At 37.1% G+C, this 13418-nt stretch overlaps 1 protein-coding gene across 2 annotated transcripts in view; it reads left to right on the top strand.

Annotated features, from left to right (window-relative positions):
- LOC145685945 (uncharacterized) overlaps positions 1–13418 on the top strand; it is an 84892-nt gene that overhangs the window by 64685 nt on the left and 6789 nt on the right. For both annotated transcript variants that reach the window (XM_081758722.1, XM_081758723.1), the window contains exons 10-11: positions 4822–4952; positions 8911–9055. In XM_081758722.1, the coding sequence (XP_081614848.1) occupies positions 4822–4952; positions 8911–9055 (276 nt within the window). The remainder of the gene's footprint in view (positions 1–4821; positions 4953–8910; positions 9056–13418) is intronic.

Genomic DNA, 13418 nt, shown 5'->3' with positions numbered 1-13418 from the left:
TGAAAGTCAAGAAATTTAGCTTTTGGGTCACGATTTTTTTTATCTTTACAAATATACGTACAGACTGGAAAATTTTGTTCTCCAAAACATCAAAATTCCCCACCAAGGATGTCTGTGGCTTTAGACGCCAAAAAATCGCTACCAAATCGTATGCATGAAAATTCGGCCTAATTCACATCCAACTTCACTCTTCAGAATGTTCCGAAATTTTATGGTTTGATAAAGAAAACGTCACGAAATTTCATTTTGGAATTTTAGTAGACACCCTGTGTAATCAAAACTCTTATATGGTATATGCCAATATATCCAAGCTATATATAACTATCACCTGCCCACCACATGTGTACGGATTTATAATATGGGCACAGGGAGCACGTATGTTTCGGATCCCACGTTTAAAACTGTACATCCATGTCTCATATAGCCCCAGTGCTAAAAGGGACTCCAAACCAGTCAACCAAAAGCTATTCCGATACTTATGAAATTAAGGTGTTCATTTCTGGTATAATATACCGTTATGTACAATAATAAAGTAACCTAGTTTATTAAAATTCAACTACACTAAAGTGTGTTATGTTATTTTCTTAGTGCTTTTCGCCAATAACTACTATTCTCTTTTATTAGGTGTGCTTGTACGAGGGATTTGTGTTGAGCACCACAGGGAAATGTGGGAGCCGGAGTGCGTTGGCAAGCGAGTAGTACTAAGAGTGTAGGATGCTAAAAACGTGAGGGTGGGCGCTATTAGCATTCACGTTATAGATAATATTCTATAAACTAGACAAAGAGGAGCTCATGTGCTACACGAACCGTTATTGAAATCGGAAACTAACTCGTGTTTGCTTGTCTTTCCTCTTTACAACTTGCCTTTTTTTTGTGACCACGATTTTGTGATGCTTATTTTATTTTTACTTCTTTCTGTGTTCGATTTTCACTTTTCTCCAGTAGCAAACTACTACTTTTACACTATCATTTCTTGTTAGTGTCATATACTTGTCGCATATACTCGGTGCGCTCTTTCTTTTCATACAATTGCATGGTTTGCATGATATAACATTTTCTAATGTTAGTATTTCACTTATGGACGCAGATTAAGAATAGGTGTACTAAGTGAAAATTACCACGGATTTCGAATTTTTTCGGACAATAGTGTCACTTAATAGTGCCTCGAAAAATGGTATTTAAAGCATCGTGCACTCCAGGCTGCACGTTTACGTTGTGAGGGTGTAGTCGTTATGCTATCAATTCGATGTAAATTCTACTCAAACGGCGAAGAAAAGGAAAAAAAAAAAAAAAAAAACACTTCTAGTTTGCTGGCACGAGAGGTTTCTTTGGTGACTCACCGTGGCGTTTAAGAGCCGGAGAGCAAAGGCAGGAGCAGGGTTGCGTTATTTGCAGTATTTTGCTTGAAATAAATGCATTAGGTTATGTAACATATTCTTGTTAACATGTACTTTGCCTGGTACTTGCTTTTACATCTTTTCTTGATGCATCTATTGTACTGCATTTCCCGTGATTTCCGACTGTAGCACGCACTGTAAAGCATGCACTCTCATTTCATGTTAGTAGAACCCTATCTTTATTAGTTACCAGATTTTATTCGGTCGTTCAGTGCTAGTTCACATTTTGCTCATTTCAAAATAAAGAACACTTCTTAAGAAAGAATGTAGAACATTATCATCCTTGAGAGCGCATAATGCTTTCTATCGTTGTGGAAGCTTGGAACGTAGTGAGTGGTTATTTTTGTTCTCTGAAATTTCTCGTTATCTTACAGATATAATCATATACATAAATTACATACTTAGTTAATAGTCATTTCTTCTTAAGTAACACATTTTTTCTGTAAAATATCTAATATTGATACATCTGGTCTTAACCTTACCCTTAAATATCACTTTCTATTTGTGAATGAACAGATTTTACCGGTAAATATTGCACTTATTTTCACCCAATTCTTAATGGTACTCTGGAGCATATTTCATTTACGAAATATGTAGAAATGCGAAATAAGTTTCTAAGATGATTCACCAGAAGTGCAGGGGCTCGCACGGCCAACATTGACCTTTCTATTTTGTTATTTTCAATTTAGTTACTATATTGGTGAATTCAAGACAAGTTTCTCTCTCTCTCTCGTTTTCTTGTCGCTTGGGAGTTGCAGTCTCTTGAACGGAGTCGTTAGCGGCGGTTAGAGAATTCGTAACAGCAAATTCTCTAGAGATTTAATGTTGCATCTCTATAAGAGATTATTGAGAGATAGCAATTGATGCAGACTAAGTTCCCAACAGCACAAAATATTTCAAAGTGATTTTTGTAAATTCTTTTTTAAGCCCAAGAATTATATTTCTATTGCTTGCAATTGAAATCGGTTAGAGGAAGGGAAGCCAAAATAAAATAATAAAACTTGAAGCTAAAGCAGATTTGTTCAAACACATTGGTGTGTCACATAGTACAAAGGGACGCTCGTGTGTTAACTTCTACGACACTTTTTTCTTTTATTGTAAGATAAATACTATACTACATGCGCTAATGCTTTTCGCAATTTGTTTTTCCACTGGAGGAAGTATATTTTATGAGTTAAAACGTGTTCATTTGTACTGAATACTTACATGTTAATTTATTTATTCCATTGTACGCCAGAATACAGGAATGCTTTTAGTAAGAATATCTTGTTATTCGTGAATACTGTATTTTTTGGCCGTTATTTTTTTTCCCCCTATGATTGGAGGCAGGAGTTTTTCGCAATGCACGATAAAACGAAATGCGTCAGAATTACGTAATTTTCAGTTTCTTGACGTTTTATGGTATTCTATATGTATTTTCATTTGTTTCCGTTGCGCGATAAAATGCGAAATTGGCAGTTTTGCGCGAAATAAAGCGAAATTTTAAAAATACGTTTTCAGTAATTTAAAAACGCCAGTTTTATGCTGACGGAGGGGTAGAACGTGGTATGAATGGTACATTTTGGGTATTCGGACACGGCTATAGAGAACAAGTTGCGTCAAGAAAGTATTTAAAACGTTGCCTTCATTTTCAAAAATGCAAGCATCTGATTATGAAGTACTGTATTTGGAGTTTTACAAAATGGTCTATGAACTCTTGACAAATGATTCTTCTGGAAAGCGCAGTGTAGTGAATGTTTTGAATGAACAAAAGTCCGACGTGGAGATTGTTTGAAGTTTGTTGTAAATGCACTTACATATGTGTGGCTTCCAACGAGCAATGCTAACTGTAAGAGGTTCTTTTCCAAGTATGGATTGGCGGTAGGTGACAAATGTACAACAATGAAGGAGGAAAGTGTGGAAACACGTAACATGCTTATGTTTAATGCTTAAATGTAACTTGTACCTATGTGTTTTCAGAAGACAGCAAAACTTTCCTGCTCATAGTAAGTGTAGTTACTGATTTTCCTTCAGTTTGATATTTAAAAGATATATATACACAACTTTCTATAAGTAAAATTTACAATGTCAAGTGAAGTATTCAGTGGATTTTGTTTTTAGGTAATTAATGATTTATTTCTGTAGTAATATATGAATAAAGTGAACAATTTGTAAAAGTGTTAGGGAATATCTTCACAAGAGCTACAAAATGCGAAACTTTATTTGGAAAATGCGACAAAACCTGAAATCGTCAAACTTAATGCGAAAAACTCGTGCTCCTACTTATGATCAATAATTCCTCCTGACTTAAAACGATAAATTATCAAATATATTTGTCATGTTACTGACTTCAAAAGCAAGGCTTTTTTTTTTTTAATTAATAGACATGTCACAAAAATTAACTATATATTAAATTGTTTGAATTATATTCATAGCTTTTATGTTGATATAATTTATTTTACATATTACTCTTCATATTCAAGTTAGTACATTGCAGAGTTTGAAAATTGCGAATTTACATGTCTTTTTCAAAGTAGGAAGAATTTATAGGAAGTTTGAACTCATATCATTACGGAATACGAGTAATCCATCTTATGCATAATTTCTATAGACCGTAATACCTATAGTGCAGAATTGTAAATGCAGGCACTGAATTTGCTGTGCTTACTTTGCTTTCTAAAACTGAGTAAGAATTGGAGTTATGTAAAAGTTTTGAAACTACGCTAAATCTAAGCCATAACTGCGGAAATGGCTCATGGGAATCTCAACTTAAACCTTCATCAACGCTTTAAATTGAAAAGTACTCAAGAGAAGGAAGGAAAGAACAATGAAAGAAAGAGAGTTATGATTTACATTTTTTTCATGTAATGAAGAGTGCGTGCTGTCAATGGAATTATACATTGAATATCATGGACTTATGTAGTATGAATCAGTGAAAACTAAGGATATTTTGAAAAGATGTATTTTAAGTAAGCCACTTGCTTCATTGAGTATTGCAACTTCAATTCCGATTTCTGGACAATGTTTTTATATTGACCGAGCTCATTTTCAGTTTTTAGTTATTTTTCCGTTCTATAAACAAAATTTTACAATTATGGTATTTATTTTAAACAGTTGATAAAAGATGGTCTCGAAAATATTTACTAATTTTTCGTCACGGATTTTTTTTTTTTCCTTTTTCCGTCTGATATTTTCAGTGAATTACTTCTGCTACTATAGTGTTTTACATTAAAAGGAAGCGACTAGAGAATGTTGACAGTGAAAAGGAAAGAAAGTAAATTCTTCGAGACCAACGTGGCTAATATGTGTGTGTGTGTGTGTGTGCGTGCGTGTGCGTGTGCGTGTCCACTTGCTTGAAAGTGGCAGTTTGTTGTGTATCTTATCCATTTATTCTGTCTCTTCCTTCTTAGGCGGCTATACAGTCTTTTTCTTCCCATCCCAACAGTCGAATTATCAGCAGAGGCTATCAGGCGAACAAGGCGGTGCTGTTGGACGCTACCAGCCCCTCAACGCAGACCACTCAGCAGCCAAGGGTCATCGATTTGACAGAGAACGAGGACGAAGACGAAGCAGAAGGTGAGCGCTTCCTTCCCCTCTCCTTCCTCAGGGTTTGGTAAGCCTTCTGGTACGAATGAGTGGATTGGTAGCCAATTGAATCAGGCAGCGCAGGTACTTCACCACGCTTCCAGTAAGGGCAAGAGTGAAAGAAGTTGAAACGGTAACATAAAATATCCTTTGTAGAAACAGCGTTTTCTATTTTCTTGTATTTTCTTAGATCCACTTGAGTAAATTAGGAAGTGAATACAGGTAGGAGTACAATGTATGCTTAAAAGTAAGAGCTCTATTAGTGTATCATGAAAATATAGTATCCACAGGGATTGGAAAGAAAAATATAAACAGTCTTTCGTAACTATGCATGATTTTCCTGCGTCCGCATCTTCAGTTTCCCCAGTTGGTGTGAATTCAGTCAACTCAATCACCCTAATTTTCCATTCAGGCGTGTACTATCTGATTTAAGATGCCGTTTATTCAAATTATATGTAACTAAGTCAAAAGTAAATTAGAAAAAAATATACAAAGCTTAGTCATGGGTCTGGCAAAATTTCCACAGCCCAAACAGTAGACGCATGTATAAGCAGTTATTGACCGTAAGGACAAGGTGAAACTGGCCCAGAAGTAGTGTGGAAAGCGGACTATTTAACACGGTCTCCACTCCGTCATTATCTTCAGTCAGTGTTTAGTGGCAGTGACGATGAGTGCTCAACAACGTTTGATACTGTACGTTTTAATTGTTACTGTACGAGCTCGAATTCGGGCATAACGCTGCGACAGCAACCCAAAACATTTGTCATGCTAAGGTGCAGTGAACCATATCATGGGAACTCGTTAGTTCCAGAAATTTCGTGCAGGTTGTATCAGTGTCGAATATCCTTCAAGGCCCCCTCAAGGTGGCAGATTCTGAGGTGATACGACACGACATTGAGGATAATCCATCCACCAGTACATGACAATTCTCAAACAAACTCAACATGTCCCAGTCAACTGTAGTGTGTCACCTTCACGAAGTCGGGAAAACCATCAGAATCTACTGCATTGTGCCATATAAGTTGACTCCAGCTTAGATCCAGAGGAGAATGGATGTGTGCCGACAACTGCCTTAAAATCCGGGTGATGTGCGTTTCCTGTAACGGATTGTCATGTGCGACGAAAAGCGGGTTTTTTTCTGAGCTCCTTATATGTGGAAGAACACTAATTACGCAAGGACCAATGTTCAGAACCGGTCGTGAAGCAGGGCCGTTTCGAGCATAGTCTTGCTCTGTGTGTGGTGGAACTACGCGGGGGAGGGTAATTCATTTCGTATTCGTTTCTAACGGTCGTACCATCATCAATCCCGACATTTATTTTGAACAAGTAAAGCGGATGTATGCTGCACTACGCCAAAGATATCCTACATTGGTGAACCGGAAGCCCTGCTGCAATGGAATAACGCAAAACACCACACAGCTCGAAAAATGCAACAAACCATTCAGGAATTTGATGGCATTGAACTGATGCCACGCCCGGCATATAGTGCCGATTTTGCCTCTTCGGATTAGTACCTTTTTCGGTCCAGGGCGCACTTCCTGAAATCGAAGGCTTTAACAACCACCAGGGGGTGGAAGTAGCAGTGACTGACTTCTTTGGCTCTGAAGCAAGACGTGATATCAACTGGCAGGAAGGTGGCTGCATAGTCCAACACGAGAGGTTATACTTCCAATGTTAACCTGCTTTCATTGTACAGTACTAAATACAGATGTATTGCGTACCAGAATATTGTAAGACTTATGATTCATCCTTGTACTTAATCAAATAACCCAGTTCTACTATAAACAGGAAAATCATGCTGTAAATTTAATAGACCCATGCGTTTCATTATGGCAGAAAATGGATTTTAATATCATTTATGATATATACATTATTCTAAGAGAATGTTCTGTCTATTCTTACTGACTTCCACAAGAGATCAAATTTTTCGCCATCATAGCTGGTATGTGCATGACGAAAGTCGAAGGCTGTTGGGATATTGAGTAAGAAACATAACAGGGGCGAAGAAACAAAACTAACAAAGACAAGAGTCTACCAAAGAATGAAAAGACAACTGCTGTATTGAATTCATTTCCACATAACCTAGTTCATGCTTTTTTTTTTTTAAAAAAAAAAAAAAAGCTCTATTAATTACACAACAAAGAATTAATAAAAGTTCGGGTAACTCCCGATCAGTAGAAATACGGTACCACTTTCGGTGTTGGAGGCCTGTTTTCGGTGTTCAGTTATGATCAGATCTCATGTTAAGTTGTTTATTCAAGTCTCGTACAACCTCGGTACTAAAAAAGAGTATGCAACTCCCAGAAAAACAAACTAATGTTATGTAGTCGAATGAATGAGCTTTTATACCATTCTTACCACATGGTGGGTATGCATATGGAAAACACTGGTTAAAGTACTTAATTTGTACGATGAGATCATTTTGGGTGACGTATTTATTCAATGCTGTATGCATTTCCTTTCTTGTTAAGAGTGACATTTTTCTAATATAATAATGCATCTAATTCACTCAGCTGCGGATGTCAAATCAAAAAGTTGAGGATCATAAGAACAAAATTATTTTTTTATGGCTCTGCAACCCCAAGAGTGAACATTATCAAATCAATGTGGTTTGTTTTGGAAATTGTGAAGATCCCTAAAACATGTGTTTTGCGTATGCGTGGTTCAGGTTCGATTTCGGTGTGTCAACAACAGAAACCGCGCAGAGTCCTTCAAACCAAATCCGAAAAATAAAATACAGATATGAAGAAGAAGAAAAATATACAAAGAAAATAAAGATATGATGTGATAAAAGACGTATGCCAGGATTATTAGTGGGTGGAGTACACTGCCAAAGTAGACTGAAATCATGACTTTGAGGACAAATTTAGAGACTTATTCTGTCTTGTAATCTTTCATATGACTTTTTGCCCCGATATTTCTGGGTTCAAACACAAGCCTTAATATATATTACTGTATTAAGCTAGTTTTCAGAAGACAAACACACAATTTTGATAATTCTGAACTTGTATGACGAACACTTGAAAACAATTTTGCAAATTACATAAAATGTGATGTACCACGTACACACAGGTTTGCACCTGGAATGAAACAGTGAGCTCCCGTATTTTTACGCTGGAAGCTTAAAAAGAGCCGTAAATTGGTTAAGTTTTCCAGTAGATAATTTTCAAGTGTGAATAATATTTTATGCTTTTTTGTTTTCATTTAAATCCTCTAAAACTTGAGGTCCTATTATATTTGAGAACGTCTGTATTCAGGCCAGTGCGGTAGGTGCTGTCTAATAATTATGGATAGGACTTAAATTTTCGACTGTAGGGATTGCTCCCTTCTATTCAATAAAGTTGCAGATCAATAGAAATAGCAGAATAGATTTCACTCACAGATTATTGGCATTCTGACACCGGTTATGGTAATCCAAGATACCCTTATATTTTAAGACAAATCCTAGTAATGCATTAAAAAATAACGGAGTGGTCCTTTATGAATAATGTAAATCATTCTTATCGAAGAGCATAACAGGTAACACTGCTTGCCATTTGTATGTATGAATATCTCATCAGCAACAGAAAACTTGTCTTGTTGACATACGAACAGATCACTGATTCAATTTTTCAACATCAAGGCTATATGAGACCCTGCTTCTTAAAAAGCTGAAAATGGGATCTGAACTACTACTACTACTACTATTTTACCTAAGACTAGTACCTCAGTTGAGAATTGAGTCCAGGACCACACACACAATGACCATGCTCGTTAACCACTTAGCTACCACGTGGCACTGGGCAGAAATCTACAGTTTCTAGTAATAATACAGTATTTAATTCTATATTTTAAAATAAGAAAAGGTAAGAATAATATTTTTCTTTGTTCATTTCATAAAATATACATAGATTATTTTTAATTGTTGCATGGAAACAAAACTGTTAATATAGATTTCCCTTGTTTTCAGAGATATTGAGTATTCCAATGGACAACGGGCCACCAGACAATTCAAATCCAGACTCTCCTCCAGAAATAGTCATACTCGATTAGTGCCAAAATGTGCTCTTCTTAATTTAGTTAAATTCAAGATTTGTGGACCCGACTCCGTTCAGGTAAAACATTTTGTAAAAAATCAGTTGCTTCACTGAACAATACATTCTTTAATGCAGGATCCGTTTGCGACCCAGAAAAAAATCTTGAATTTTTTTCTTCTATTTCTTTTCTGAAATTTTTCGGGCTGCTCTACATTTTTTTTTCTTATACATTAAAAATGATTTGAAATGCAAGTTACACCAGTTGCATTGTGGTTCCCCTGTTTTTTTATTAATTAACTAATTTATTTATTATTTTGAAACCCATCGTCCAGAGGCAGTATTACATTTAGTATTACGTAAGAGAAGGTGAAAACAACTGATTTTTTCCCACCCCAAATTCTTTATAGGTGCAAATTTAATGAGATTCAGAAAAGTGTTTGATCAGGAGGTGGACTAGGTAGTATAGTAGTTGACACATCGCTGGGTAAGCCAGAGATGAGAGGTTCGATTCTCGGTTCAGTGGAACATTTTTCACTCTTCGAATTTCATTTTAGTACAGTAAAATTTATTTTATGTTGGTACCAAATTTAGAAGTTTGAGGGTAAAATGCAGAATGGTGGTCGTTGAAATAGACCCTTGAGTAGCCCAGGTTGACTTGGTTAGGTATGATAATTCTTTCCCTATTATTCGATATATAAATCTTATTCGAATCTTTCGGAAAATTATTTGCAACGCATGGGAGGTGATTCTACTTAGAGAAACAAAAAACAATTTCCAGTAAACATGTCCTCAGAATCGCTTCATTTCGGAGATACAGGCTTCCGAAATCCTAGGAAAATTAACTTTGCAGCTGTGTGTGTCAAAACTACGCGTGATAGGGCAGCATATCATCATTGACTTAAAACCTGCTCTGTTCAAATACGCCTAGTCCAGGAATGTGGATTGAAAGGATAAGGGATTCCCAGATACTCGGTTAGAAGAGGTTGGTCTTGTTGCTAATGTATGGAGCGATGTTCCAGCAATTAGCAAAAATTTGTCAGCATGGCGTCGATATCTCGTAGTCAGAAGCAAGGTGGCGACTAATTTTTTTACCTGTTGTGCGTGAATGCATAAGTACAGCAGAACAATGAGTGTATGAAATGTTGAACGTCCCACATATATTCTAAAGGAAGTAGATGGCTAGTGAAAATGAATTGTTCATGGAAGAATTCGTTATTGGAAAGTGAATGTGAGGGGAAACGCAGTACCAAATGTAGTCCTACAATAAAATCCATGCTAAGTGCTAAAATGAAAATGTTGAGTAAAAAGCCCAGATTTTACTTTAGATCTGATGGCACATATACCCACGCTCATTCTTCTGGCGATTATTTAAACTACTTCCACTATGAGTACTAGATAACCCGTTGTTTACTGAGCAGTGTAAGGCACATAGGCCACATCTTGACACTAAACCGAACTTTTCCATTTTTGGCACTTACCACGGATTTTATTTTCGGTCTACAATTAATAATAATAATAATAGAATGTCCTCTCACAAACTCATTTGACTTGGTATCGTACCTGAGACCTCGTGCACAAGAGGTAAGTGCGCTTTACTACAGCCACCCTGTCCCTATAGCAGACAAAAGTTCGTTGACGGGATGTGATTGCAAATGAAAGCAAATAAGAGAGTCTACCTAACAGAAAGCGGAAAACGGCTGTGCTGAAGAGGTAGACGCTTTGTAAAGTTTGAAATATGAAGTTCGAGGCGAGTAGTGGATAAACTATAATATTACAGAAGTGCGGCGGCCTACAAAGGAACACCATGGACGGTAGTAAGATGTAAAGATCAGACTCAAACAAAGTGAGTAACGCTTCAGAAACAGCGTTAAAGTTGTGCGCCGTTGGCTTCATTACACAGGTAGCATTGGTAAATCTGATGTTTTCTAGCGCGGTCAAGCACACTTGGCATTTCTAAGATCATGCCTCCAACTACAATGACATGGGCGATGTCTTCTACTCTTGCAATAGTGGTTTCATGCTCGAAACGTTTCATCTCAGCCACAGAGAGAAAATTAGTGGATAATGTCAGGTGAGCGTGGAGGCTAAGCCCACCCTGGCTACTCCAACCAACACATTGGGAATAGTTGATTGAGGAAGTTTCCAATACTAACGTGAAATATGCGGGTGCACCCGTGGAATGACAGTAGCCGTCTAATTGCTAATGGCATATTCTGTAAAAGTGTTACATAGAAATGTAGGATAATTGCCTTCACAAAGGCGGATAGACAACAAATAAGAATCAATCAGATGGTTCTGTACTATAACACAGCATATATTTACGAAAAACCTGTACTGATGGTGTTAACACAAGAGCGGGTGCGGATTTTTAACATTCCATGTATTACTGTTGTTCCTCTTGAACGTTTCTAAGAACATTCGCAAAACCAGAGTTGGAAAGTCTGGTATAGCGACAATTTGTGGAGAAACGATTGGCATCGCAAAAGTACCTCATCCTCAAATTGACCAGTGCATGTGGTTGTCTACCGGGATGGTAAAACAGATTATCCCTTGAAGGCGAAGATCGAGTTGCTGAAGAATAACGTGAGACAGCAACCTCCGATTCAGGAGCTGTTCATCGTACAATCTCACTTGTTATTATGTCGTACATCTCCATAAATCGGGTGGATATTTCTCAGCTTGGCCTTAGAATGATCCGTTATCCTGATTACATTATTCCGTTGTCTCTCTTACACCCATTCATTACTGTAGTTACGCGTCACCCGTAACATAGAAAAAGATTGATTCTGTTTGAAACATCGACGTCGTGGCAACGAATTTTTAATTGATGGGAGATCATTCCATACATTCTCAATCAGACCCACCTTTCCTATCGGAATATTAGAGACTCACATTCACCTTCAATGCACATTTCTGGAGTAGGCATATTTCAACAGACATGTTTCAAGTCTTTGACGATGTACTGCCGCTTTAGTTGTATGTATCACTCGGGCTTCTGAAATACTTGAAATTCATTTCCACAAGGTTTTAGTAGCTGTATCTCAGAAACGAAACGATTCTGTGGACAAGTTTACTGAAACTTTTTCTTGTTTCTGTGAGTAGAAGCACCTCCCAAACGTAAATCATCTTTAGAAACTTATATGAAGTAGTGGTCGTGATAGCTTTGTTTGATTTTATACGGTATTTTAAATTTAATATAATTTTATACTAGAGGTAGAGACATGGAGCAGTTAAAACATGTGAGTACTGTAATATCACACAAATGGGAAAATCTATACTGTGGTGTTTACTGTGGTATAGATAAATAAATAGAATGAAACTAGAATAAAGTTTAATAATGTTAAGACTGCACTGGGCAATTATAGACTCAAAATAAGAAAAACACTTTCAAAAGATCCAAACAATTGGTTGCAAACCTTTCACAAACTCTCAAACTTACAGAATGCTGAAAAGATTCTGTCAACTAAAACAGCACATCTATCCTAGTCACACAATGCATGCTTCTTCCATAAACCCGACGACACGAATAATATTTCTGTCAACTAAAACAGCACATCTATCCTAGTCATACAATGCATGCTTCTTCCATAAACCCAACGACACGAATAGACTTCCAGGGTTCACCCACCTGTCCCGTCAACTCAGGTTCTTATATTATTTGGTTGTTGGTAGTGAGAATCCCAAGTATTTTATCTCATGAAATACATGTTTGTAGTCAAGTGGTCTCCTTAAAGATGTTAATAATATTTTGTAATGGAGGAGGCCATTATGGCCATGGCCAGGATACAAGTAAGTAAATACAGGGGATTTAGGATTTAGATTTTTGGGCTTTCAGCATCCAGAAATGTTCCATGTTAGCTCGTCACGTGTGAGGGATGACGTCCCTCGGCGAGCACACTACCCGGGGAAAGGGAAGGAAGGAAGTTTTCTGGAACCTATACATTAGGTACCATCCCGACATTTGCTGGGTGTGAATGAGGAAAACCTCATACAGGATGGTTGGCCTGATAAATCTTTTTACACTTTTCGACCGAGTGCCTCCACCGGGAATCAAATCCGAGACCGCTCGCACCGAAGGCGGGAGCGTTAGCGATATATTGTAATGAAAATCCGCGGTCGCTTGGTGGAAGGAGAGAGGTGGTTCGCATAACGGGTTTCTAATACATTCTCTTACGTTAGCATAATTCCATACCAGTAAAAATCGCTCGTTAAGGAGGATTTTACGGTAGACTTAGCCTACGATCCCTATTAAGGTTATGATGAAAGATAGGTTTAAGGACATAAGAAGATCCACTCCAACTTTCCTTAAATACTGCCACTAAGTGAGAGCTGTTTGCCGGTCTCACACGTTAGGTGGAGGTTTATAATGCTCAATTAAAAAAAAAAAAAAAAAAAAAAAAAAAAAACCTATAATGTGTATTAAACAGATTTCGATAGATAC

The sequence above is a fragment of the Thermobia domestica genome, chromosome 5 (assembly GCF_964235325.1).
Source record: "Thermobia domestica chromosome 5, izTheDome1.hap1.1, whole genome shotgun sequence".
Lineage (NCBI taxonomy): Eukaryota > Metazoa > Arthropoda > Insecta > Zygentoma > Lepismatidae > Thermobia > Thermobia domestica.
This window is presented reverse-complemented; position numbering and strand designations above follow the sequence as displayed.